At 54.5% G+C, this 27,879-nt stretch overlaps 2 protein-coding genes across 12 annotated transcripts in view; both read left to right on the top strand.

Moving 5' to 3' along the window:
- The window catches only part of RAB11FIP5 (RAB11 family interacting protein 5), a 38,048-nt gene extending 17,835 nt beyond the window's left edge, over window positions 1-20,213 (top strand). For 2 of the 4 annotated variants that reach the window (XM_011281223.3, XM_045054397.1), the window contains exons 2-6: window positions 3,470-3,906; window positions 4,047-4,746; window positions 12,514-14,184; window positions 17,488-17,677; window positions 17,952-20,213. In XM_011281223.3, the coding sequence (XP_011279525.3) occupies window positions 3,470-3,906; window positions 4,047-4,746; window positions 12,514-14,184; window positions 17,488-17,677; window positions 17,952-18,155 (3,202 nt within the window). In that variant the 3' untranslated portion in view covers window positions 18,156-20,213. Of the gene's footprint in view, window positions 1-3,469; window positions 3,907-4,046; window positions 4,747-12,201; window positions 14,185-17,487; window positions 17,678-17,951 lie in introns of all 4 variants that reach the window. The other 2 variants (XM_019827408.3, XM_011281224.3) reach the window with 2 other exon arrangements.
- A 1,596-nt stretch (window positions 20,214-21,809) lies between these two features.
- The window catches only part of SFXN5 (sideroflexin 5), a 116,676-nt gene continuing 110,606 nt past the window's right edge, over window positions 21,810-27,879 (top strand). For 4 of the 8 annotated variants that reach the window (XM_045054398.1, XM_019827405.3, XM_045054401.1 and 1 more), the window contains exon 1: window positions 21,810-21,961. In XM_045054398.1, the coding sequence (XP_044910333.1) occupies window positions 21,860-21,961 (102 nt within the window). In that variant the 5' untranslated portion in view covers window positions 21,810-21,859. Of the gene's footprint in view, window positions 21,962-22,255; window positions 23,118-27,879 lie in introns of those variants that run through there. The other 4 variants (XM_019827406.3, XM_045054400.1, XM_045054399.1 and 1 more) reach the window with 3 other exon arrangements.

The raw sequence follows: 27,879 nt of genomic DNA, 5'->3' as shown, positions 1-27,879 counted from the left end.
CCACCCAGTTCTCTTTTTCTCCACCTCCCAGGATCTTCTGTGCTAGATAGGGCCTGGTCTAGGTTTGGAGAAAGTGACTAGGGCCCGGCCTTTGAAGAGTCGGAGTGTCAGGCCCAGGGTGGGCACTGGCTTGAGAAAGTAGGGGTGTGAGGATGTTGATGCAAGCTGGTTTGTTTTTCTAGTAACCCTCCCCTCTTGCCCCCAGACACATCCTCTCACACATGCCTTTGATCTCTCAGCTCTCTCTCTTCTCGCCACACTTCTCCCTCCTCCTCCTGCCCCTGCATACTGTGAGAGCATGGAGACGTGCACGCACACTTTGAGCGGGGTCCTCTGTCCTGCCTGCCTGTGCCACCGTCTGCCCTGACGCAGCCTGCCCGGTGGATGGTTTAGGAGGGAAAACCAGCGGCCCTGGCTCACTGCACTCGGGCCATCTCGTGGGTCACCTAGGACAGGACAGGCGCGTAGCTCATAATGGGCACACAAGGGTGCAGTCATGATGGACTCTCCCAAAGGGGTGCAACTGCACGTGGCCTGGGAAGACGTTTTTTCATACAGAAGATGCCCCACTCCCAACCTGTTTATGTCTGTGAGAAGCTGAGAAGCTCGGGGAGCTGGTGCCGTGGGGTAGGCAGATCTCAGGGTTGGGGGTGACCACCATTGCACTGACTGAGGCATGTGGGGGGGTTGTAGGGTGTGTGGTGTGTGTATGTGTGTGGTGTGGGAGGGGTGTGTGGGGTGCAGTGTTGGGGTGGTGGTGGTGGTGGTGGGTGGGAGGGTGGGTAGTATGGGGTATATGTGGGTGTAGTATATGTATGTACTGCGGGACTTTGAGCCCTTCAGTGACCAATCTGACCATCTCTACCAGGTCTCATTGTACCTTCATGCTTGATTGGCTGGGTCTAGAATCCTAGGCTGGAAAACTTTTCCCTCAGAATTCTGAAGGCATGATTCCATATGTACCCAGTGTTGCTAGTGAAGATCCAATGTTACTCTGATTCCTGAACATATCAACCTGTCTTCCCTGTTTGGAAGCTCCCAGGGTCTCCTTTATTTTATTTTATTTTATTTTTATTTATTTTAATTTTTTTTTTCAACGTTTATTTATTTTTGGGACAGAGAGAGACAGAGCATGAACGGGGGAGGGGCAGAGAGAGAGGGAGACACAGAATCGGAAACAGGCTCCAGGCTCTGAGCCATCAGCCCAGAGCCCAACGCGGGGCTCGAACTCACGGACCGCGAGATCGTGACCTGGCTGAAGTCGGACGCCCAACCGACTGTGCCACCCAGGTGCCCCTATTTTTATTTATTTTAGAGAGAGAAAACGTGTGTGTGTGCACGAGTAGGGGAGAGGGGCAGAGGGAGAGAGACAGGCTCCACCCTCAGCACAGAGCCTGACGCAGGGCTTGATCCCACGACCCTGGGATCATGACCTAAGCTGAAATCAAGAGTCAGACTCTCAACCTACTGAGCCACCCAGCCCCTGGGCTCTCCTTTTTATACCTGGTATTCTGAAACCTCACAGTGAGACCTATTGGCTGGGTCTTTCTTTATTCATCGTGCTACGTGCTTATGGGCCTCTGTGTGCTGATGCTCATGTCCTTCAGGCCAGGAAAACTTTCTTGTGTTATTTCTCACACTTTGTGCTCTCTGTTCCCTCCCTCTCCCCCCTCTCCTTTTTTAAATGTATACAGTTTTTTTTTTTTTAAAGAACAGTTTTTGATTTACAGAAAAACAAATGGATGGTACAGGCAGTTCACATACATACACTCCCTAACTCTGATCCCCATCCCGTCCCCCATTTCCTCTGTTGTAACATCTCACATTAGTGTGGTACATTTGTTACAACTGATGAACCAGTACCAATATAATATTATTAACTAGGGCCTGTAGTTTACATTAGAGGTCACTCTCTGTATTTTAGATTGGGCGGGTACTGACAAATACATAATGACATGTGTTTACCATTACAGTATCACACAGAATAGTTTCACTGCCCTAAAAAATCCCTGTGAGTTGTTGATTTTCAGCTTGTTCAGCCTTTTTCCTGTCTTGTGGATTGGAGAGAGGCCTCCCAAGCCCTTCACACATGGAAGAAGACTCCCTCATCTTTCTTGACTCTCCAGTTACTTGGTGGTGAAACTCCTTGACTGACCTCCAATCATTGCCTCATCTTTGTTCTACTTTCTGGGAGATTTCCCCCAACTTGTCTGGAACACATCCTCTGAGGGTTGTGTTTAGCTCTTCTACGCTAGGGAGGTTAGACATTCTGGGTGTTGGTGTGAGAAAGGGGGCCGATTTTTAGTCATTCCTGTCTTCAGCCCTGCACCTGAACCCATCTTGGCGTCCCTACGTCCAGAACCTTTCTGGTTCAGTTTCTCTGCAGAATCTCTCTGCTCACATCTGTAGGTGATGGGACGGGGTATGGCCCGCTGAGCAGAATGGGAGAGGGACCTGGGTGGACCTCTGGGCAGACTCCTCGGAGTGCGAGTGGTCGGGAGGAGGATTTGGGCAGCAGAGGAAGAGCTCCGTGCACAGCGCTCCCCTGTAGGGCGGGCTCCACCCACCCTGTGCAGTCCTCATGTGTGTGAGGGGTCTCTCTGGGAGTGTGTGGTGGGCAGAACATGGGCTTTGGAGCGGTGAAAACCTGGCTCTCAGTCTCCTCTGTCCTTCCTGGCTGCTTGTTCTTGGACGAGTTACTTTACTGCTGAGGCTTGACCTCCTGATGTGTAAAATCAGGGTGGCGGCCCCCACCCCCTAGGCGTGTTGTAAGGTGTGAGTGAGCGTCAGACGAAAACCCTTGTACTCCATTGTGACACACACACGATGCTCAGCAGATGCGAGTGTTCCTTCCCTTCCCTGGGTCTCTTGAGGTCTCCTTGAGGCCACTTTATGCCATAGTGTGCCCCCCCCCCCCCCCGCCGTCTTGCAGAGGTATTCCTGGTGGGGCTCGGATGAGTCAGTAAGTGACTGAGGTAGGGGTGCCTGTGTACATGTGTTCCTGGCCCTGGGCCTCTGGATGAGCTGTTTTTTCCTGGGCTCACTAGTGGCTCGGAGCAGAGCTTTGGCTGGGACTAGCCAGAGGAGATGATGTAAACAGGGAAAAATGTGAGTAGGTCTGTCTATACCAGGGGCCTGGAGGGTTAAGAGACCTCTCCACACCCAGTCTCACCCCTCTGGGCCTCAGAGTTGCAGATGTAGGCAGGGAGGGGGAAGAGGGGGGATCTCTGAGCTTCAGGGAAGGGGGATGGGAGGGTGGCATGGAGTGGTAACCGCTGCCCTGCCCAGTAACACCCAGGAGATTCCCCTACACAGGATGTGGTTTCCTTCATCATGGAAAAGCTGTAGATAGTTTCTCAGCTCTGCCTGTGGCTAGGAAGGCTGGGCCTGTGCGTCAGGGCAGGAGCCTGTGTGTGTGTGGGGGCTCCTTGTGCTGTGACCACAGCTGCACCCCACCCCCTTCCCGCAGGTGGTACAAGCTGCACTCCAAGGCGGGCAAGAAGGAGAAGGAACGTGGAGAGATCCAGGTCACCATCCAGTTCACTCGCAACAACTTGAGCGCCAGCATGTTTGACCTGTCCATGAAGGACAAGCCGCGGTCCCCTTTCAGCAAGATCAAGGACAAGATGAAGGGCAAGAAGAAGTATGAGCTGGAATCTGCCTCCGCCATCCTCCCAAGCAGCGCCCTGGAGGACCCTGAGCTGGGCAGCCTGGGCAAGATGGGCAAAGCCAAAGGCTTCTTCCTGCGCAACAAGCTACGCAAGTCCTCCCTGACGCAGTCTAACACCTCGCTGGGCTCGGACAGCACCCTGTCCTCGGCCAGCGGGAGCCTGGCCTACCAGGGCCCAGGCGCCGAGCTCCTCACACGCTCGCCCAGCCGTAGCAGCTGGCTGTCCACCGAAGGGGGTGAGTGAGGGCTGAGCGCCCCAGGGCGGGGGGGGGGGTGGGGAACAGAGGGACAAGGAGGGTTGGGGGGGGGAAGGCCCCCCGCCAGGAACCAGGGCTTCTCTTCCTGCTGCCAACCCCATGGAGTGCTTCTTTTTCAGGCAGGGACGCTACCCAGTCCCCCAAGTTGCTCACCCACAAAAGGACCTACAGTGATGAGGCCAGCCAGATGCGAGCGGCTCCACCCCGATCCCTTCTGGACCTCCAGGGCCACCTGGAAGCTGCCTCCCGCTCCTCGCTCTGTGTCAATGGGAGCCACATTTACAACGAGGAGCCCCAGGCCCCCCTGCGGCACCGCAGCTCCATCTCGGGCCCCTTCCCACCCTCCAGCTCCCTGCACAGTGTGTCTTCCCGGCCTGCTGAGGAGGGGACTCGGCCCTCAGATGACTCCGGGGGCAGAGGCAGCCGCAGCACCAGCAGCTCAGAGGTGCTGCCCGGACAGGAGGAGCTGAGCTCTCAGGCCAAAGTGTTGGCCACTGGGGCCAACCGCTCTGGAGAGGAAGAGGGGGCCCGGCTCCCAGAGGGAAAGCCAGTACAGGTTGCCACACCCATGGTGGCCTCCTCCGAGGCTGTGGCCGAGAAGGAAGGAGCCCGGAAGGAGGAGCGGAAGCCCCGGATGGGCCTCTTCCACCACCACCACCAGGGGCTGAGTCGGAGCGAGTTGGGGCGCCGTGGCTCTCTGGGGGAGAAGGGGGGTCCCACGCTGGGGGCCTCTCCCCACCACTCATCCAGCGGGGAGGAAAAGGCCAAGAGTAGCTGGTTTGGCTTCAGAGAAGCCAAGGAACCGATTCAGAAACCCAGGTACGTCCTTGGCAAAACCAGCTTTGCTCCTCGGGAAGGATGCTGGGGTATTTGCAGCCTGGACCCTGGGGCAGGGAGAATGGAGCAGATGGGGCCCTTGGGCAGGCTGCTGGGGCTCTGGCTTTGCATGGTTGAGTTGGGGGAGGGTGCTGTTTCCCTAAGCCAGGGCTCGGTGTTGGCACATGGACACAGGTGAGTTGCATGGGCACAGTGCTTTGGGGGCCCTATGGATTGAGGAGTCCAGTCTCCTGCTCATGGGTCTTGCTTCTGAGTTGGCACGCCTACCCCCTGAGGGAGGGGGAGAAGGGAAGAAAAGCAGGAAAGGCTATTTGTGTGAATTCTTTGCTTTCCAACTTCTACCTCTTGCCCTTTGGCCTCAAGGCCAGGAAGCCTTGGCAGGTGGAGAGGCAGGACGGGGCCTGTACCTCATACCCTCCACCTCCATCCCAGCTGTTCCCTGTTTGCTCTGTGACCTCTTCCCCCTGAGCGATGGGAGCCAAGTCATTGATGCCCCCCTCCTCTTTTCGTACACTCACCTCCCCCCCCCCCCCCCCCCCCCAGTTATGCTCCTGGGCTGGCAAGGGGCTGTGGACAACTCCCTTAAAATCTGTGACCTACCTTCTGTCCATGAAGACTGTTAGGGCTCTGGCCCTCACTGTCATCCTTGGTCTTGGGGTATGGCAAGTGCTGATGGCTGTTCTGTTGTGAATGTGCCAAGTCCCACCCATGAGAGCGATGCGGGAGTCCTTGAGCTCAGGCTCTGGCAGAGCTCTCAGAAGGGTTCTGGTACTAATTAGGATTCTGTACCTGGTTCCACTGTGGGGACTGGTTTCCCACACATCCAAGGAATTCTCTGACACCAGCTTGATGTCCTACATTCAACTCAATTCTGACACTATTTACGCAGAGATAGCATCAGACCCCACATAGGCTCAGTCCTACAGGACTGACCTACAGGATTGACTCCCCCCCCGCCCCCCCCGCCCCCCCCGCCCCCCCCTCCCCCGCCCACTTCGGATGCCTGTCGCAAGTCCCGGTTATCATCTGTGCTACTGACCAACCAGCTGTAGATCAGAGGTTCCAGTGACCATCTCCCCGCCCCCTTCCTTGGGTTTGGTTATTTTGCTAGAGTGGCTCACAGAACTCGGAAACACTTTGCTTACTAGATCGCTCTTTTATTATAAATGGCTATAACTCAGGAACAGCCTGATGGAAGAGATACATAGGACAAGGTATGAGAAAAGGGCGCAGGGCTTCCATGCCCTCTCCCAGCATGCCACACCCCCAGCATCTCCACATGTTCACTGGCCCCTGAAACTCTCAAATCCCATTCTTTGGAGTTTTTATGGAGACTCCATCACACAAGCGCTTATGATTAAATCATTGGCCGCTGGTGATCAACTCAACTTCCAGCTCCTTTCTCCTCTGCAGAAATGAGGGTGAGACTGAAAGTTCCACCCTTCTGTTCATGGTTGGTTCCGCTGGCAACCAGCCCCCATCCTTAGGGGCTTTTTAAGAGTCACCTCATCCACACAAACCCAGTTATGGTAGAAAGGGACTTGTTACGAATAACAAGATGCCCATTTCACTTTTATGGCTCTGAAGCATTTCAGGAACTGCAGACAAGAGACCAAATATTAAAAGATGCTCTTATCGCTTAGGAAATTTCAAGGGTTTTGGAAGCTATGAGCCAGAAACTGTGGATGAAGGCCACATATATATGAGAAATATACGATTGGTCATTCAGATGACCAAATCACCCACCCTGGCCCTTTGACTACTCCTCACTCTGACCATCGGAGGCTGCTGCATTGTCCAACAGGGTGTAGGGAGGGCCACCAGGCCTAGGTCCTAGGAGATGTCCCCCCCTTCACAAGGGGGCAGGCCCTGGACAGGCAGTGTCTGTGGCAGCTCCAGCCAGTGTGGTCGGGCCGCTGTTTCTGCCCTCAGTGAGCCTGCCCCTCCCCTGTCCACGGGTCTGTGGGCAGGAGGTGGGGTGTGAAGGCTGGGCACAGTGAGGAAGGGTTGAGAGTGGGCCCTACAGCCGTTCCCCAGCAGAAGGGAGAGGACTCCTGCAGTCCTGGTTTTTCTCTTTCCCAGTGGAATTCAAGTCCACGGAGAAGAGCAGGGAGAGGGCTCAGGCCTGGCCGCCTGGCAGCCCCCGGGATGCCTCACACATGGACGGGTGGGGGTTGGAGCAGTCCCTGGGTGATGCTGCCCTCTGCGTCCCCTGCTATAGGTATATCAGCTTCTGTCCCCCTGCCCAGCCCCTACTCACCAGAGCCCAGGGGAACTGCTGGCCACCTGCAGCGGAGGGAAGATAAGGAAAAAGGGGATGGGCCTGTCTCAGAAGCCCAGGCTGAGCCTATAGCCCTGTGACAACTTAGAGATATTTATGGGTGGTAGTCTGGAAGGTGGTGGCAGGAGACCTGGGCAGGGTGTTTGCTGGGAGGAGCTAGGGTGCCTGGGTCAGATGGAACACAGACCATGGGCTCAGTGCTATTGTCTGTGGGGCATCTCAGGGCCTTTTCCAGGGCAGACAATTGCTCATGAGGTCATTTCTGTTCATGTGCCCAGGCTTTGGGCTCAGACCCCTGCAGGCCATGACTTTGATGTTGTCATCACTCCTGCTTATAGCCTATTTTCCTAATCCTGGGTCTCTATGTCTCCCAGTGGCCCTTCAGAGTCCAGAGAAGTTGGCTCACTTATAGACATGAGGAAGCTGAGGTTTGTGCCCTTCTCCTTGAATTCTGAGCTTGTCCTCACCAGGATGGAGGCCATCCAGGCATCTCTGCCCTTTGGAGGCTCATTTGAGGGCATAGGCCACCAGAGCTGGCCCTGTGGCCTTGCATCCAGGCTGGGTGGGGTGGGAGGGCTGTTTTTTGGGTCAAGTGGCCTAATCTGGACAGGTGTGAAACCTGGACAGTGAGTCCGTCGGCATCACCCTGGCCCTGGGCCTTGACAGAGCCAGGAAGGTGGTCTGGAAGAAATGAGTGTTGGCACTTGCCCAGAGGGCTTGCTCTGGGCTTTTGAGGAGAGAATGAGGTCAGATACCCAGAACTGGAGTGACCAAAGGTAGCTTCAGGCCCCCAGTGGGGCTCCAGAGTCTGTCTACAGGCTCAGAGGTTCAGGGCACCTGTGCCCCCTGGGGCTACCATCGCAGACTGCGGGGTGTTCCTCCCTGGGAAGGGCAGCAGCGCCCTCTAGTGCTCCCACGTGGCACTGGTGCCCCAGGGAGAGGCCGGAAGCAGTACGAGTCGGATGTGCAGTCTCCAGAAAAAAAGCTGTTGCTGTTGGAGAAGCCAGTGGCTGGAAGAAAAGGAACAAGGGTATGAAGGGCTGAGAAGATGGTCCTCCTTTTCCTCCTGGTCTGGCCTGGCCCTCGCCTGCTAGGCCCATGGCTGTCACACTAGGCCCCTACCAGTGTGTGTGCCTGGGGGGCGATGGTAGTTGAGACTCAGCCCTGCTCACCAGCCCCGTGGTCGCCGTGTGTCTTGGGCTGCAGCATGAGCTCCTTACTGTGTGTTTGAGGACTGTCAGGAGTGTTCAAAACAAGCGTGTTCAACCCATCAGAGCCAAACAGGGTTGTCTTTGTGTCTATCCCTCTCTGATCATTTAGAGTATAAGCTCCCTGTGGGCAGGCCACCCCGGAGCTCGCCCGCCAGGGCCCCTTCACACTAATCGTAGAACCCTGTGTACAATAGGGGATCAAGTGCTGGATGCAGATTTTTTATTTTTATTTTTTTTCAATATATGAAATTTATTGTCACATTGGTTTCCATACAACACCCAGTGCTCATCCCAAAAGGTGCCCTCCTCAATACCCATCACCCACCCTCCCCTGGATACAGAGTTTTTAAATTGGGGTCAGTGTGGTACAACATGGGAGCAAGTGTTTTGTGGTGGCCTTTGGTGGTCTGTGCATCTGTCCCGGCCCCTCACCAGGAGTAGTGACACCGAGGTCCCGATGAGCTTAGAGTGTGCAGTGGCTGCCGAAAGCTGAGCGCCTCAGTGGCAGTCCCGGTGGGGTAAATGAGGGACATGATGTGTGTCCAGTGACCTAGAGTTAGTGTGGCCGTCCATCCTGTTTGTGGCTGTTTTCCTGGTATGGTTAATATTGCCCTTTTACTGTGTTAAAAACATTCTGGTTTGGAAGATAAATTATGTGGTCTCCCCACTTACAGCTTCCTAGGCCCCTCTTTGTCACCCCATTGTGCTCAGGTGATGGGAGAGGATACATACGCCCCGTCTATTGGACACCTTTCCTGGGCATCAGGCATCAGTCTCAGGAGGGTGCCAGGAGATCGTGCCTTAGGAGGGATGGCTAAAGGGCTTGTTGGCTGGGCGTGTATGCCTCGAAGGCTGGCTTTGACCTTTTGGGGGACTGCCTGGTGGAGAGCCTTTGCAGATCCGCATGCCACCTCTGGGACCAGTGTGTGGAAATAACGAGGACACACGGCTCATCTCAGCCTAAGGAAGGGCTGTCCACCAGTGAAACTGACCTCCAGCTACAGAGGTGGCCTGGTGATGCAGTAAGTTGCCCAGCAACGGCAACGTTTAAGTAGAGGGGCTGTTAGAGAGAAGGGGGGATGTCAGCATTAAGGGGCGGGTTCCACCAGTTGTCCTAAGTTTCCTGCAGGCCCTAAAGCTTTATTCCCTCAGATTACTGGGGCAGAGACATTTGGACCTCTGATTTCTTTCCCCAACTTTGTTCCTAGAAGAGAAGACAAGTCAGCATATGTTGAAGTCTCCTCTGCATGGTGCGGGCTGGCACCGTGGGTTCTGGCCTCAGAGCATAACCTGGGGAGATAACCACATGTGGGGGTGCGTCTGGTCTGTGCCAGGTACAGTGGCAGGGAGAGGAAATTCTAAAGTGAGAACCCTCAGAGTGTGCATCTGGGGTGGAGCAAGGGTAAGGGAGAGGCGGGGGGGGGAAGGGGAGGGGGTGTTACTGGGTGGGAGGGTTGGATGGGATGTTCTCACAGGTGCCGCCAACTCTTGGGAGCCTGCTGGGCCTGGCACTAGGAGTCCCATCCTCTAGGGAGAGCCCTTTGCTGGTTCCATACCAACGGGTTTGTGTGTACCTCTGGGGAGCCAGTGGGGGAGGGTGCTAGCCTAGCCTGGGGCTCTGGGCCTCCTGCTCTGCCGTCTCCTGCCCTGCGGTTCTGACTGCCAGCCAGACTGCGATGAGACCACAGGGGTGAGTGGGGCCAGGCCAAAGCTGAGGGGACTGCAGAGCTAAGCTAGGTGCTATTTAATGTTGATGGAGCTCTCTTCCTTCAGACCCCTCTGGTCACTTGTCACAAAGGGGACTGGAGAGAGCCACTGAGGTGGCTCAGAGTAGCTCTGTTCCTGGGGGCTGACTCCTGCTGGCACAGTTGGACTGTGTCTGGTATGGGTGCTCCAGCTGGGGGGCAGGCTGAGGGCAGGGCCTTGACCCACGTGGTGGTACATTGCTCTCCGTGGTCCCCTAGGTAGGCACCTGCCTGGGGCCTGCTTGGAATGGAGAAGGGACGTTTGTGGGGCTTGGGACTCTGGGCCCAGGATTTGCCCTCTTTTGGTATCTTCACCATGTCAGGACCACAGAGGTAGAGCAGTGCTGGGAAGCCTGGTGGGTTGGGAGTCGATGGGACTCTCTTACCCTCCACCCCACACCCAATCTCTAGGTGATAGTATGAGGCCAAGAAGCCACACTTGCATGGGGAGTTAGTATAGGGCAAAAGAATAAGGAGAGTCTCTGGAAGCTGGATTCTTAAGAGAAACCCAGAGTTTTGGACCTGGCTGTGCCCTGCCAGTGTGGCTGGGATCACAAACTCACAGACTGTCTTGCGAAGCCCACCTTTGCTGCTGGTTGAACTGGATTCTTTCCCGTTGCTTGCTCCCCGTGTTTGTGGACAAGCCGGCCCTGCCTCTGCCCAGCTCTGTCTGGGCCCTGGGTTCCCAGAAGAATCCTGGTGAACTCCAGACTAACCGGCTTCCTTCCATAGGTGCCCCTCCCACCCCAACCTGCATTCCATACGAGCTGGCCCGGTGAAACCTGGCTTCTACTCCCCAACCACACCACCCCCTGCCCCTGTGCCTGCCCCCAGTGTTTCCCTGGGGGAAACAGCAGCTTGAGTGGAAAAGATGGAGACATAGGAGTTCCCAGGATGATCACCTGAGCAGGCGCCAAGGAATGGGGGTCTTGGGGCTTCGACTGGGGGCTGGAAGATGGGACCCAGGCAGTAGGCGAAGCCACCAAGGTCTGGGCCTGTTAGGTGGGCTCAGCTGCCAGTCAGCTGTAAACCACTGTCAGAGTCCTGAAAACTGGGGTGTGGGCCCCCCCTTTTTACCTGCACTGCCTTTCTGGTTTTCTGTCTCCTGGGCTGTCCTGGAGAAGCCATGAACTCAAGTTTCGGAGTCTGCCCCAGCCCACACCCCTACAGTCATCTGTGCACCATAGGTAAGGTGCAGGTGCAGGGGGTGCTCTCTCTCGGAGAGGACCCTGGAGCGGACACCCGGAGGCCAGCAAGTGTTCGCCGGTGTCCGTGGGAGTGGAGGTTCACTGCCACAGGATGGATTTCCCAGGGGAGCCGGCGATCTCTCTGTGTGGGGGACCCCAGAGGGCCCCTGGTGACACTCAAGAGTTGCTGCTACTGCCACCTTCCAGTCTTTGTCTCCTGAGCAGGGCTGCTCTCAAGGCTGGCCTGTGAGTGCCCTTGGTGATGGGCACCCTCTGCAGGGTGCTGGGCCATGTGGATGCCTGACAGCAGACATCCTCAGTGATGTCTTGCTGTCCATCCGGGCAGGTTATGGACCTCCCTCCCCCCCCCCCCCCCCCCCCCAAGAAACGAGAGGGGTGGGTTCTTTTTTACTGACATCTTATCATGCCTTGATGACTGCCCCATCATTACCTCCTATTTCTGCAAGAGGTCAGCAAAACACATTTGCTTCAGGCGCCCTGAATTCCAGGCGCCCTGCTGGGTTCTATTAGCACGGGCTTTACTTTACGGGCTTTACTTTACCCAGCTGCTAAGCCTGGCCTTTCTCTGGTCTCCTCATCCCCTCCAAGCACCTGGTATTTCTTTCCTCTCTCAGGCCTTAAAGGGATATAGGGTGCTTTCTGATTGGTTCTGTAGGCATAAGTCTGGTGTTGAGTAGAAACTTCAGCATATGGACCAGTGAAGAACACTTGGTTTTGGCTGGAATCCTGTCTGTAAAACGGGATTATTATTGCTCTCTGGGGTTGGCATGAGGTTTAAATGAGCTCTGTCCAGCATCTTCCTCCTTGGGCAGCACCTAATAATGTACCTGTTAGAGTCTTCCCTTTGTCCCCTGGCTCACATACCTGAACCCAGGTACCAGGCATGTGGTACCTTGCCCAAGGCAGGTGGGGGGCAGGCGCGTGGTATTCAGCAGGGGCGTTTCCAGTCTTGGCATTAACCAGGAGGCTCACGGTTTTGTCTCCCTCCACAGCCTGGACGTGTCTCCTCAGGTAGAACCTGACCCAGCTGCTCTTCCTCACCACCTCCCCTGCTCCCCCTGTGCTACGGCCCCCCCCACTCCTGCTCCCACCGCTGCTCCCATGCTAAGCACTAACCTTTTTGCAGCCGCCTCCCCCGCTGCTGCCACTGCTGCTGCCGCCTCCGCCGCCCCTGAAGCCACCCCATCTGGATTCTTGGGTCTCACCAACCCGTTCCTCACCTCCATGCAGAGCAACCCTTTCTTCGAGGAACTCATAGCCGACATAGCACTAAACTCTCCTTCACCTGCTCCCTCTCTCCCCAGTGCCTCGAGGGCCAGCCCCACCCCCCTGGCCTCCCCTGGGAAAGCCCCGCCTGAGTGGGACGACACCTTCAACGTCTTTGCTGCCAGCAGGCTGCGTCCAGAGGCCAGGAGCAAGATCCTGGCCCCTGCAGGAGTGGGGCTGGAGGTGACTGGGCTGCAAGACCAAGGCCGTGGGGCCATGACAATGAAGGCATCTGAGCCCCGGGGGGACCCTGGGGGAGGAGGAAGAGGTGGGAGCAGCGTGTGGCTGGAGCCCAGGGTTCCTCTGGACTTGGGACTGGACCGCCAGAGCAAGAGCACGGCTGACCTGGGGCCCCTTGGGTCGATAGGGGCCGGCCTGCCCTCTGCGTCAGCCCAGCTGCACCCGAGAGCCTCAGACTCTGAAGCAGACAGGGAGCCACCAGCCCCAGGAGGGGAAGCAGGGCAGAGTCCAGCAGACAGTGCGACGTCTCTGTTTAGCTCCCCAGAAGTGATCAGTGTGTGGGAAAGACTGCCTGGCCCAGACGACGCCCCTGAGGGCCAGGACGAGGCCTCCCAAGGCGAAGGCCAGCTTTTGCATGAGCTCAATACAGTGGAAGATTCATGGCCTTGGGATGTGGTCACCATTTCTCCTGCAGCTGAAATGTCTTCACCGGTCCTGCGGGGAGAGTGTGATGAGCTGCCTCCTCCCCAGATGCAGCCAGAGTCACCAGAAGCTGTGAGCCCCAAGGGGAGTGAGGGGCCTCCCCCACTGGAGCTGGAGCCAGAGCCTGAGCCAGAGCCCAAACCTGAGCAGGTGTTGGACAAGGAACTGCAGCCCAGCAGGCCACCTCCCAAGCCACCACGCCTCTTCACACCCTCAGATTCTCAGGAGGAGGAGGAGGCGGCCACGGCTGCTGCTGCAGGGGGGCTGAGAAGCAGGGGGGCAGAGACTGGAGGAGAAGACAACCTCCCAAGCATGCTGGCTGCTGGGCCACAGGAGGCCAAGGAGGAGGGCGAGGCCCCTGGGTCGGAGTCTGACAGCCATTCTTCCAGAACCCTGCTGGGTGGGCCAGGCCTGGAAGACGTAGTGGAGGGTGCCAGCCCTCCTGTGTCTGGGCCCTACTTATCCCTGCCCACTAGCTGCCCTGAGGGTCCTGCCCCCATACCCCATTACTCAAAGAGCTTGGCTCCTCAGAGTCAGCAGATCCGGGAGGCTCCAGAGAAAGGAGGGAGCCCTGAGGGTCCTGAGGCCCAGAGCCAAGGACCAGTGGGAGAGGGGCTTGGGCCCTTGCCAGGCAGCTCCCAACACACTGACCTCTGGGCGTCAGAGGAGGATGCCTTGAACCCCTTTTTGTCTCAGGGGAACCAAGACCCCCCCAGTCTCCCGTCCACATCCCCTCCAGGGTCCAGGGAATCTTCCATCCTCTCTGGTCCAGAAGAGCTGCCCACGCCCCCAGAGCCTGCTTTTCCACCGCCCCCTCTCCCGTCTTGGGCCGGCCACCGCCATGGGGAGCCCAGCCCTCCATGCTCTCCTCTGCCTGGAGCTCAGCCCCTGACTTCTTCCTCCCCACCCCCTGGGGAGCCAGCCTCCTCCCCTGGGGGCTCCCCTGCCCCACTTGGGGAGGACCACGCTGCAACCACCCCAGCCTCCCCGCTTGTGCTTCTGCCCTTGGAGACACGACCAGCTGAGGAGCCACAGCCCAGTGCCAGGTGAGCGGTGAGCTGCCACCCTGAGAATACACTGCAGGAGGAGATGGGTGGAGGGGGGCAAAGCAGCCCAGGGGCTAGGATGTTCACATTCCAGCCTCAGTCCTTCCAGGGGCAGATGAAGGGCTCCTTTACCCTGAAGCAGGATAGGGGAGGCTTTGAAGAAAGGAGCCCTTCTGTGGTACCTGCTCTGAAGCTGTCTCCTCCTTGGATCCTCGGGCAAGCAGAGGTGCAGGGGGTGAAGAATGGAGTGGGGAGAGCCAGTGTGGGCTGGCAGGGGAAGGGGGATGAGAGTTCAGGCATTCAGCTGCAAGGGAAGCGGGGTACTTGTCAAATGGGGGCCACATCCTCTGCAGCAGGCCCAGGGGAACAGGCTGTGGGAGGCAGAGAACCAGAGGAGGGACCGATACAGAGGTCTGTCGGAGAGAAAGCCCAAGAGCTATTTAGAGGACAGAAGAAAAACAAAAATACTCCCTCACTCAGAAGAAAGGGTCTGTAGCCCCTTCAGGTGCCTCATTGGTTTGCATCTGTGCCTTTTCAGGGGGTGGTCCTGAAAAGGTGCTTAGGACTGTGCTGAGTGGACACTGGATGCCTGTGTGACTGTGGTCACTGTGGCATTGGCCTGTTTGGGGAAGAATGATGAGGCTGTGACCTCACCAGGTTGACTGGTGCGGGGTGACCAGAGCTGAGGTCTGGAGACACAGATCACTTGGGGTCAATGGGGAGCAGTGAAGTCCAGAAGGATGCTAGTGCTCTAGGAGCCCTGAGTGAAGAAGTGGAGGGAGTAGAGGAGGCTGCTTTTTCTGCTGAACAGAGCAGGGTGAGAGTCTTGAGGAGCAGGACGGGCTCCTGGACTAGGGCCCCCAGCCTGCTGGCTCATACATTTAGTCTTCCGAATTCACTGAGCATCCACTGTGTGTCAGACACTAAACAGAGATCAAAGATAGGCCCGGAGAGCTCCCAATCCAGTGAGCAAGACAGAAATGCACCCATGAAGAGCTGGCCTGTGGGGCCCATGCTGATGGAGGAGAAGTGGGAGGGAAGGAATCTGGGCTACCTTTGACTGCTGTTCCAGTGGTAGGTGGTGAGGGAGAGGGGGTGGTTACAGCTTCCTTGCTCTGATGACAGTGTCCTTACCTGGCCCTACTGTATTCCAGCCTCACTTCTAATTATACTCACTACCTTTAGGAAGCTTTATTCCCTTCAGGGCTGGCTTCATGTCGAACTCAGCATGTTCCTTCATCATGAAGTAGATGGGCCAAGTAGAGCTATCCCCATTTCTCAGATGAGGAAATGGGAGTCCTTGAGAGCTGTGGGGTCCAGGGTCCCTCTTATGTGTGGGGGCAACCAGATTGAGAGCCCAGGACCCATTCAGGGTTTCTTTATGCCACCCCTCCCCAGGCACAGCCCATAGGTAGCATTAGAGCAGCTTTTAAGTTCCCATCCCTAATGCAAACTCTTAGGTGGGAAGAGATAGGTTGTTTACTGCTATCTGCCCCTTGCCTGGCCTCTCTACCACTCTTCCCAGGTTGTGAGACCGAATCTATGGTCCTATCCTGAGTAGCAGAGTTGACTTCTCTGGGTCTGGGCACTCCTTCCTCCAATGGAGCTCAGGGCCTTGGGCTAAGCCATTTTGCTTCCTACTTCTGAAAGTCCAAATTCTGGGGGCAGGTTAGTTGATTTGAGGGCCTGCTGCTTGCAGTTTGCATACCTGTCACAGGCACAGGGTGCTGGGGGATCCCAGAGCAGGGTCACTTTAGTCAGCTTGGGGGAATCGGGAAAGTTGCCCAGAGGAAGTGGCCTTGCATAGCTTTGAAACATGAATAGGAGTTAGTAGGCCAGCAGAGGGACAGCTTTTATAAGAGCCTGCAGGTGAGAAAGAGCACATTTCCCGGGGTGTTGGCAGTGTGTGGGGAAGTAGAGACCCATCAGGAAAGGGCAGGGCCCATTCGTGTTAGAGATTGTGTTTTCTTATCTGATCTAGAACGGTAAAGGCTATTTAAGCGTTGGAGAGGCTGAGCTAGCTCACAGTCCCATAGCAGTACAGGGCATGGTTGGAGGTGGGCAAGACTCCCTTGGAGGACATGAGTTAGCAGTTGTAGCCGGAGGAAGTTTAGCTAGCACTGGCTCGGAGAGGAGGGAATGGGGTGAGAGAAGATGAGAGGGAGCAGGGCTTGATTTTTGTTAGTCCTGGAGCTGAGTGGGGGTGGGATGGGGTGGGGGAGGAATCCGAGGGATTCCCAGGTGTCTGACTGGAGCCACCCACTGCTGGGAAGGACACAGAAAAGGACAGACAGGACAGACATGGAAGGGAGTATGATGCACCTGAACTGGCCCTGGTGTGGAGTGAGCCAGCCTCCAATTGTATGTGAGCCGGAGCTCGGGGGTGAGGTCTGGGCTGGAGCTGGACATTAGGGGTCGTGGGAGCCAAGGTGAGGAGGGGAGAGATCCAAGGGCAGACTAGCAGTTAAGACTGAGGAGGAGACCGTCAGAGGTCAGAAAACCAGGTGGAGGTCTTGAAGGGAAATGAGGGAGAGCAAGCCAAAGGAAGGAGTGGTCCAAGTGTGAACTCCACAGAGAGGTCAGTGAGTTGAGAACTGAGGGGTTGGTGGACTCAGCAGGAGCACTTGTGATGGGCCGGCGGGGCCAACGGCCCATTCTGATGGGTTGAGGAGTCACGAAAGGTAAGAACTTGCAGAGACAAAATGCAGTGTGCATGCTCTGGTGGGGCTGGGGGAGGAGGAAGGGGAGGTGGGGCATGACTCATGCGGAAACAGAGTCAAGGGAGGCCTGTGTAAATGCTGAAGGGAAGCAACCAGTAGAGAGAGGCGGGCAGCCAAGTGTTCTAGTTTGGCCAGGTCTTTCCTGGTTTGAGCACCCAAAGTCCCTCACCCTGGGAATCCTTAGTCCTGGGAAAATTGGGAAACTGGGAGAGTTGGTCAGATCCCTAGAGAAAGGTTACAGTAGGGAAGAGGCAGGGAGGATGGCGGGGGTGGGGGGTGGCCCTGGCAAAGACTGGCTGTAGGTGCAGAGAATGCTGTGGGCTGGCCTCTGCCATCCCTGTGAAGGGGCAGGTCTTCTGAGGGAGTAAAATGGAGAGGGCACAGGCAGTGAGGGAGGAGGAGGGGAGAGTTGCTGAGGAGTGCAGGGTGCAGCCGCCCCAAGGCTCTGGCTGTGTAGGGGACAGCCACCACCACGTGGTGGTTTGTGTCCAGCAGACCCGCTGGCCCCCCAGAGAAGGTGGCCCCGTGTTTTCGCTGCACTGCCCATCCCTCCTCATAAGGCATCTCCTTTCTGTGTCTGCAGCCCCCACCCTGTGAAGCCCCTCAGTGCTGCCCCTGTGGAGGGCAGCCCCGACAGGAAGCAGCCTCGCTCCAGTCTGAGCACAGCTCTGAGCAGTGGGCTGGAGAAGCTCAAGACCGTCACATCGGGCAGCGTTCAGCCTGTGGCTCCAGCCCCCCACGTTGGCCAGACTGTGGACGCCAAGCGGCTGAAGGTGAGGCCCGGCAGGATGCCAGGGTGCGTCAGACCGGATGTGTGGTGCCATGGAGAGAGATCTGGCGCCTGGAGGTCAGGAGCAGGGTGCTGGGCAGGGTGGAGCAAAGAGTGGGCCTGGTCCCCCACGCCAGAGCCCTGAAGTCAGTTAGGCTGTCTCTCGCACTGGAGACAGAGGCCGCTCCAGGGGCCTGTAGGAGTGAAACCCGCGTGTCGGTGGGTGGACAGGCAGGTAGGCCTGAGGCTGCCCTGCTCATTTTCATTCCTGGCCTCAGGACTCGGGTGTGCTGGACCAGTCGGCCAAGTACTACCACCTGACCCACGACGAGCTCATCGGCCTGCTCTTGCAGCGGGAACGGGAGCTGAGCCAGCGGGACGAGCATGTGCAGGAGCTGGAGAGCTACATTGACCGGCTGCTGGTGCGGATCATGGAGACCTCACCCACACTGCTGCAGATCCCCCCTGGCCCCCCAAAGTAGCCTTCCTCACCCCTGCCCCCGGGAGGGTCAGCGTGGACCCACTGCCCAAACAGGGCTTGCGCTGCCCTCCTTCCCGCTGAACTCACTCTTACCTGGGCAGGCTGCTGTCTGTCCTCTGTTGTCACTCCTTGCTCCTCTTCCCTTCTGCCTCCGTGGGGCTGCTGGAAGGGGGACCCTTTGGACTCCCATTGGAGGCATCAGGTTCCATGTACAACTTGTGTGTTTTGGGGAGCCCTCAGTCGTTCCCACCTGCCTATTTCCATATCCCTTAGTTTTAGGGGCTCCAGGGAATTGGAACAAAGAATTTAGTACTCGAGGGGGAGCAGGGGTGAGCTGCAATTTGATGTGGCATCTGGGACATACTTTATTACCCCACAACAATGGTCAGTCATTTTGTCCAAGGCTAAACCCTTGTCCTCCTCATCTGTCTTCAGCCCCTGGAGGGCTCCTAGCATTACTGGGGCTGGGGCTGTGGCAGGAACCAAGTTGCCCATTTTGGAGTTACGGGCACCTGGAGTCTCATGTCTGTTCCCTTGAGAGCAAGGAGCCTGTATGGTCTGGTCTCATCTCTGCTGTGTTCTGATTTTTGTGTGTTTCCAGCTGTTTGCAGAACGAGTGCCACGTGGATGGATGGGGATGATGTGTGTTCTCCAGGCCCCCCGCCCTGCCCTCCTCTTCTGATCTGTCCATTGAGTGTCATGTGTGAATGTATGGAGAGCTGGGGCAAGTGTGGGGAGAGCACCTCCTCACCTGCCTCCAAGCTGTGGGCCCCTCCAGGCCTCAGGGCTTTGGGCTGCTTGTGTTTGGGGATCAAGCCTCCATCTTTGTTTTTGTTGCCTGTCCAGATGCCAAAACTCTGTGCTGCGGCAGGGTTTGCACTTTTGGAAACCAATTAAAATGTGCCTTTTGTGGGTGGGGTCAAGAGCCTCTGGATGCAGACCTCTCTCTCTCTGTTTGGTGTCCCCCTCCCTCCCTGTTGAGCACATGGGGCTGGATCTGTCAGAGCCCTGGACATGGGAGAGGAGGATGGTGAGACTCGCTGCACCCTGTCCCCCTCCCCCAGAGTTCAGTTAAGGGTCTGGCGAAGCTGCCACTGCTCCTTTAACTTTCCTGCCACCTTCTCTTCCTCCCTCAACCCCATTTGTGGAGGGTCCTGGGATAAAAACTACATTCTGGAAGTGGGAGGTCCCACTCTGCCCATACTTAGGAAAAAAGCCTTTGTTGCTCTCCTCTCCATCCACTGGCTGCTCTCCCAGCCTGTCCCCTCTGCCCCATGGCCTTGCCTGGCTTGGCTGCAGTGCACTTTGAAATGAAGTGTCTGTCTTTTGGCCCAGCCCTGGTTAGCTTGCAGAAAACATGGCCGGCTTCCCATGGCATCTACAGGGAACCTTTAGTGGCTCGCGTGCCCTGATTTAGCAGAAGTTTTGGGGTAAGGAGGTACTGAAGGAGGATACTTTTGGCCCAGGGAGGAGGTGAGAGCTCGTCTGGAATTACCTCTTCTTCCTGAGAGAGCCTATGGGATCTTTCCGACAGCCTTGGAAGGACATGTGCTCTGTGGGTGATGTCTTCTGCCAGGATGAAGCAGAGGAGCCCCGACACATGGGGGAAAGCCCCTGTAATGTTATCTACCTTAACGATCACTCATCAAAGCTGAGGAAGTGTCCCCAGGTGTCCAGATCTTGGGTCATGGTTTTTTTGGGGGTCAGTGGGGGTTGGGTAGGTATCTCTTCTGGGGGAAGGGGAGCACTCCTCTACTATGTATTCTTCTGGGCTCTATTCATTACCAGCCCTGACCCTGATCTTCCACTCATCCTTGATTGTGGGCCTCCAAAATGCCCAGGGCAAGGATGTCTTCAGAAGAGCTTTGAGTTGAAGCCCAAGGTTCTTGTTGGATGTTTCTGCTCCTGGCCACGACTTGGAGAGTTGCAGGTGGGGTGGGCAGAGAGCAGGCACAGTTCTGCTTTGCTGTTTGTCTTCCTAGTTGTAACTCCTGTTTATAAAGAGCTTGTTCTTCATGTTTTGAGCACTTTATGAAGAATAAAAAGTTCATATACTGCAGGTGGCTCTATTGTGTTCCTGTTTTGACAAACGTATGAAGGAGGCTTCCTGGGGGAAAAGGTGGGTAATGGGGTTTTGGATGTCATTGCCCCCATCTTAACATCAGGGGCAGCAGCACAGCATTGACAGGTGGCACGGACTCGGTCTTTTCTTTGCGAGATACCCACATTTATTGAGCACTGTGGGGGAATACAGAGGGTAAAAGACTTGATTCTTAATGTGAAACCACGTAGTCTAGTAGCAAATGATACAAATCCAAGATACAAATGGTTCTTCATAGCTAGCTAGAATCTCTCTCTAGCTTTAGGAATCGTCTGTTTCTTGTGGGTTTTGTTGGTGGATGAGGAACTGGCTGCTACAAATCATGCATTGTCCAGAAAGACATGAGCAGGCATGAGCCAATACTGCACCTCACTTTGAGACTAGGGAGACCCAAAGTGGGATTCCCTAGGATCAAAACTATTTCTACTTCCCTCTTGGGTAGCTTCCTTCCCTTCCTGCCAGCCTGACACACTGACCAGATAATTCATCTGGGAATCTTCTACTCCGTTCTGCACAAGTGTGTTTATTATTCTTGCTTGCATCCTGTTCTACGATATGCAGCACTCCTTCTTACCTAACGTCCTTGTAGTGCTTAATAAACATTACTGAACCCCACTCCCCACTCCCACTTCTCTTCCTGCCTGGGAATTAGGCTGAGGAGGATCTTCCTTAGTTGGGCAAAGGAAGTGGAAGCCGCCAGGGCTCTGAAGCTCCCACTATTTAATTCACACAGTCAATACATATTTGAGTCCCTGTTGGTAGTCCTCCCAAGCCTGGCACTGAGGACTCAGCAGTGAATCAAAAGGTCATACTTCCTGTCTCATGGACCTAACTAACAGTGGGAACCACATAGGCAAAGCCGTAAATAATTAAAAGTGCGAGGGCTGCAAGGGAGAAGTGCTGGATACTAATAGGAGCATATAGCGGATTTTGTGGAAGCAGGGTGATGGATCGGGAAATGCGATGTTTAGGCTGAGGTCGGGAGAGCCAGAGTCAGGCAAAGACAAAAAAGTTAAGAGTTTTCTGGGTACAGAATGTTCAATGGTCAGAGGTGGGAAGCACCCCCCCATGTTCCTGTACTCAAGTGTCAGGATGGCTGGAGAGCACAAGGGGAGGGGCAGGGTGGCGGCAGAAGAAACTGCATGAAGACTCCGCAGTGCAAGTCTTTGCAGGAAGCCTTTCGAGATTAACCCGGAGCCTTTGCGCATCTGGTCCCGGGTCGGACCCGCTTGAGTAGGGCTCTTTCGGACTAGAGCTCCGGGAGCGACGCCCTCCGCCCTCAGCAAGTGAAACTTCTAGGGGCAGGTAACCAGCGAGGGGGAGCCCTGTGGCCCCCTATCGGGACCTTAGAGTCGTACACGCACGCTTTTCCCATATTGCCTAGCCCTTCAGAACTGGCAGCAGGAACGGAGATCGGGTTTGAGTCAGTTCAACTCTCCGCAGTCTAGGGTTGGCAAGCGCCGTGACTAGAAAAACTACACTCCCCACAATCCCTTGCGCCCCCGGCTCGCTGCGGTTGCTTATGGCCAATCGGGAGAAGCAGCTGTGGCGGGGGCCGAGGAGGGACATTTTAAAAGGGCCGGAGATTGCAGGCGTCAGTGGTCATGGCGGATACAGCGACTACAGCATCGGCGGCGGCGGCTAGTGCCGCTAACACCTCGACCGATGCACCTCCTTTCCAGCTGGGCAAACCTCGCTTCCAGCAGGTGAGGACGGAGCTATGGTCTGAAGGTCGGCGGGTGGCACAGGGAGGGCGGCACACTCCTCTCCAAAATCCCCTTTAGTCCTGGGGTCCTCCGACCCGCGGCCACTGGGGAGCCTGCAGCTACTGCCTCGGGAACCTCGACCACAGCCATCCCTTTCCCATTGGCGAGCAGAGTGGGCGAGGACTCCCACTTTGGCTCCCTATTGGCCGCCGGTGCCGTCACTCCTCGGTTGCCCGCGCCCTCCAGCCTTTCCCGCCCGAGGCGCTCTGTGATTGGCCACTGACAGTCGCGGCCAGGAATCCGGGCGCCCCGGGTCCGAGCGGCTTCTGCAGGGTCGCTTTGAGCTGTGCAGCCAGCCACTCGCGGCGGAAAGTTCGAGCCCGGCTCTGGATGACAAGTTGGCGTGGCGGAGATGCCTTCTAACTTTCCCTGGGTGGGGATGACGTTCTTTCCGAGATGCTGGCGGAGCCCCTGGGCAGTGTCTGACCCTGCGGTCATGCTGCCAGCCCTTGACCCCAAGCCAGGTCCGCTGTGCTCGATGGTTTAGGGCCACGGGCCGAGGGGTCCCCGCGACCTGGCGACCCCTTTCCCCTCCAATGGGGGATTCGCTGATGCGAGTCGGCCGGCTGGTGCCCTGCCGGGGATGGAAGGAGGACGTGCGGGGAGAGCCGGGTGCGGAGGAAACGCTGTGTCATCCCCTGGGGCCGCGGGCTGTTGGAAGAGTCCGCGTCCCTGGGAGCCCGCTTCAGCTCCTCCCCCGGAGCGACCTCCGAGGAAGGTCTCTGGGACCCGGGCCCTGGCGCCGCCGAGGGTTCGGCTCTTTGGACCCGGTCGGGCTCTTCGGAGCATGATGACAGTGGCCTTTTTACCCGGGGACTCCCGACAGGGCGTGACTAACTCGTCCTCGGCCACGGAGATGGGGATCGAACCCATAGCCTGGACGTGCGACCAGTGCTGAAGGCTTGGAGGGGCCGTTCCCACGCTGCGGGCCGCCTCGTACCCTCCTTCCTCCACTGCCTCCAGCCAGCGCGGAGGAAGTGGACTTTATTAGGAAAAGGGCAAAGAGGCTCGGCTGAAGTGAACTGGGTTTGCCTTGGGTGGGGGGCAGCGGAGGCGGACAGAAAGAAGTTTGCAGGAAGAAAGGAAATTGTACAAGGTCGGTGAGGTGGTGGGTTTTTTTGTGTGTGTTTTGTGGGGTTTTTTTGTTTTGTTTTGTTTTTTGGTGGTAGTGGTTGTGTGGGAGAGGGACTGGTTCCCGCAAAGTGGTGCACCGAGCTTCACTGATACTTAAGGAATTAAGCCCCTGAGCCTTCTGAAAACAATGCCCTCACTGTTTTAAAATAGGACTTTCATTCCTTAAAAAAAATTAAGCCATCTCAGCTTGTAGGTGTCAGAGCAAGACTGGCATCTTCCTGCCAGTGTAGGGTGCTGTCTAGGAGGAGACTGTCAGGGGTGCCTCTCCCAGAACTTGAATGACCCTTCTTTTGGCTGGCCCCCTTTCCCAGCCCTCCACACACGTACCACTCATCCTTTAAGGATCAGCTAGACCTCCTACTCTGGAAACATTTCCTCTCTTCTTCTATATATTACCCCTGGTGGGACCAGGTCACTGACTCTCCTGACCCCCCTTTTTGGCCACCCCAAGTGGGATCCTCTTAAGTTAGCCTTTAGTGACAGTCTGTCCGTGTTGCTCTAATACTTGTTCTCCTCACCCCTTGTGTGCATCTTTTGAGAGAAGGGGCTGGTCTTGCCCTCCTTTGTCTCTGTCTTACCCCGAGGTGGGGCTAGACACATGGTGATGTGCTGAATAAAGACTTGTGGGTTGTCTTTTTCGGGGACCTGTCCTGGGACATTCAGTCACACAACACACAGTTATTGAGAACTTCCCAGTGGCTTTAATGACTGAGCCCTTTGCTGTGATCACCGCTGGAGCCATATATGCACATTTGAGATTACTCCAGTCATTGCTGGTATCTGTTTTTGGCACCGCTCTTGAGGGCAATAAGAGTGTTTGTTGTATTTGCTTTGGCAGCAGCCCTCCTCCAGCGTAGTGACTTGCATAAAGCATAGTGCAAGTGATCGTCCGTGTTAAGGAACTTCTCACCGTTGCCCATGCCCCCTCCTGCTCCTTCCACACCACTCCCTGCTGTGCAAGCAGCCCAACCTGCCACCCAGTTGACTCCCAAGAGACCTGCGAGTCCCCTGCATACTTCCCTTTCCCTCACCCTCTAAACACAACCAGAGGCCCAGTGTTCTCGTCTCTTGAAACAGCTCTCAAATTCACCGGATTCCCTGCTGGAATCCTGGATCAAGCCGCCATTATCTATCTCCTGAGCCACTGTGGAAGCCTAACAGGTCTCCCTGCTTCCACTCTGGCCCCCTTCCAATCCCATCCTTCTTTCACTTGGCAGCCTCAACAACGCAGGTCTGATCAGGTGACTCCCTCCCCTCCCCCCACCACACACTTAAACACTCTCCAGTGGCTTCCCCTCCTTCTGAGATAAAGACCTCCCTTTTGAAGAGGCCCCAAAAGCCCACATGGCCCACCCATGCTGACTTCTTCTTCCTGAAATCAGACCCCCTCCTTCCCCCTCTCTCCTATCACACTGGCTGCTTTCAGCCACTTGAACTCTGAGTGGTTCATAATCCGGGGCCCAATTCCCAGAGCCCAAGCCACGGACACCACCCTCAGTCCCCAACTAGTCTCATCGCTTTCTTCAAGACTGGGTGCAGGGAGTTCTCTTCTTACTCCCTAGAGTCGTCTCAGGACCCTTCTTTCCATTCTTCAAAGTTCTCTGTGCAGGAGGGCTGGGGAATAAAGGACACTGACCAGTGTCAGAGGGTGAAGAGAGATGGCTTGCCCTGCTGGGCTTTGGTCTGTGACCATCTTTCTTCCCATAAGATGATGATAACAGCCAAGCATCATTCCAGGCTTTTGGCATATTGGCTTATTTAATTTTCACAACTCCATGAGACAGAGAGGTGAGGGAGCTGCCACACACACACAGATTAACTCACTTCCCAGGCAGTCTAGCTCCAGAGTCCTTGTTTGTTGGTTTATTGTTAACATTTTTTTTAGTGTTTATTTATTTTTGAAAGAAAGAGAGAGGAAGGGAGGGGCAGAGAGAGAGAGGGAGACAGAGGATCTGAAGCAGGTTCTGGGCTCTGAGCTGTCAGCACAGAGCCCGATGTGAGGCTCAAACCCACTAACTGTGAGATCATGACCTGAACCGAAGTCAGACGCTGAAGCAACTGAGCCACCCAGGTACCTCTTATTGTCAACCTTTTTATTAAGGTTTTCAGACTTTCAAAAGTGGAGACAGTCGTCAAAGAAGAGCCCACCCATCACTGAGCTTCAACAATTGCCACTGTGAGGCTAGCCTCATTTCATGTATATGCCTCCAATCCCAACCAATGAATTATTAAAAAAAAATTTTTTTTTACATTTATTTATTTTTGAGAAACAGAGTGAGACAAAGCATGAGCGGGGGAGGGGCAGAGAGAGAAGGAGACACAGAATCTGAAGCAGGCTCCAGGCTCTGAGCAAGCGGTCAGCACAGAGTCTGATTCGGGGCTCGAACCCACAAACTGTGAGATCGTGACCTGAGCTAACGTCGGACGCTCAACTGACTGAGCCACCCAGGTTCCCCCAATGAATTATTTTAAAGCAATGCCCAGACAACCCATCATTTCATTGTACCAGCTAGTAGATAGCTGTAAAAAATAAGGACTTAAAAAAATGTTTATTTATTTACTTTTGAGAGAGAAAGAGCAGTGAAGAGCCTGATGTGGGGTTTGATCTCATGACCATGAAATCAAGAGTCAAACGCTTAACTGACTGAGCCACCCAGCCATCCCAGGACTTTTTCTAAATAATTTTTTTTTTACTTCAGAATAATTTTTTTTCCCATTAAATAAAGCTTTGGGTATTTCATAATCCCAGTTTTATTTATTTATTTTTAGTTAATAATTAATTTTTAAATTTATATCCAAGTTTGTTAGTGCAACAATATAGTGCAACAATGATTTCAGGAGTAGATTCCTTAATGCCCTTTACCCATTTAGCCCTTATCCCAACCCCTCCAGCAGCCCTCTGTTCTCTATATTTGAGTCTCTTATGTTTTGTCCCCCTCCCTGTTTTTATATTATTTTTGCTTCCCTTCCCTTATGTCCATCTGTTTTGTATCTTAAAGTCCTCATATGAATGAGGTCATATGATATTTGTCTTTCTCCAACTAATTTTGCTTAGCATAGTACCCTCCAGTTCCATCCACGTAATTGCAAATGGCAAGATTTCATTCTTGATTGCCGAGTAATACTCCATTGTATGTATATACCACATCTTCTTTATCCATTCATCTGTCAATGGACCTTTGGGCTCTTTCCATACTTTGGCTATTGTTGGTTGATAGTGCTGCTATAAACATTGGGGTGCATGTGCCCCTTCGAAACAACACACCTGTATCCTTTGGATAAATCCCTAGTAGTGCAATTCCTGGGTTGTAGGGTAGTTCTACTTTTAATTTTTTGAGGAACCTCCATACCGTTTTCCAGAGTGGCTGCACCAGTTTCTTCAGAATATTTGTAGATTTATGGAAGTCAAAAAGCACAGAATTCCGGTATAACTCTCACCTAGTTTCCCCTAATGTTATCATCTCATGGTACAGTTGACAACTGACCATGGTACAATTGTCAAAACTGAGTGTTGGAACATTACTATTAACTATACTCCCAGACTTTATTGGATCTCACTATTTTTTACACTAATATTCCTTTTTCTGTTCCAGGATCCAATCCATGATTCCACATTACATTTAGTTTTCATGTCTCCTTAGCCTCCTCTGGTCTATGACAGCTTCTCAGACTTTCCTTGTTTTTGATGACCTTGGCAGCTTTGAGGAGTACTGGTCAGGTATTTTGTAGACTATCTCTCAATTTGCTGTCTCTCATGGCTAGACTGAAGTTATGCATTTTGGGGGAAGAATATCACAGGTGTGAAGTGCTTTCTTTCTCAGATGGTATCAGAGGGTTGTTTTTTTTTTTGTTTGTTTGTTTTTAACATAACCACAATACCATTAACACACCTAAAATTATTGTTTCTTAACATCTTCAAACCAGTTACTATTTGTCTTAGTCTGTTTGGGCTGTTATAACAAAATACCATAGATTGGGTAGCATACAAACAATATAAATGTATTTTTCACTGTTCTGGAAGCTGGAAGTTTAAGATCAAGGTGCTGGCAAACTGATGAAAGCCAGTTTTCTGGTTCATAGATAGCAGCACTTTGTAGTTGCAGCACTGCATGACATAAGGGTAGAGAGATCTTCGTGGATCTCTTTTATAAGGGCACTAATCTTGTTCATGAGGGTTCTGCCCTCATTACCTCAATATCTCTCAAAGGCCCACCACCTAATACCATCACTTAACCTCACACTGGAGGTTAAGCTTCAACATATGACTTTTGAGGGGACACAATATTGCACTATTCACATTTCTGTGATTATCACATCATGTTTTAAATAATTGATTTGCCTGAATCAGGAACATACATATATGTTCCATACATTATATTACATTATATTTGACTGATAAACCTCTTCTAATCTATTGGTTCTCCTTCTCTCGTTTTTTTTGTTTTTTTGTTTTTTTTGTTTTCCCATTTGTTGAAGAAACTAGATTGTTTGCCTTGTAGAGTCCCTCATTCTGAATATGGCTGATGGCTGATCTGTGGTATTATTTAACATGTTCTTCTGTCCCCTGTTGTTCCTATAAACTTGAAGTCCATGCTTTAAGCACTGCGCCATATTGCTTGGTGAAGGGGAGAAAGATAATAGGACGGCTCCCGGGGAAGCTCTGTGACCTGACTGTGCTCTCTTTCCTCCTCCTTTTCTGCTCATTTCCTCTTCTGAAGTTGTTT

This window comes from Felis catus, chromosome A3, assembly GCF_018350175.1.
Source record: "Felis catus isolate Fca126 chromosome A3, F.catus_Fca126_mat1.0, whole genome shotgun sequence".
NCBI classification, from domain to species: Eukaryota; Metazoa; Chordata; class Mammalia; order Carnivora; family Felidae; genus Felis; species Felis catus.
This window is presented reverse-complemented; position numbering and strand designations above follow the sequence as displayed.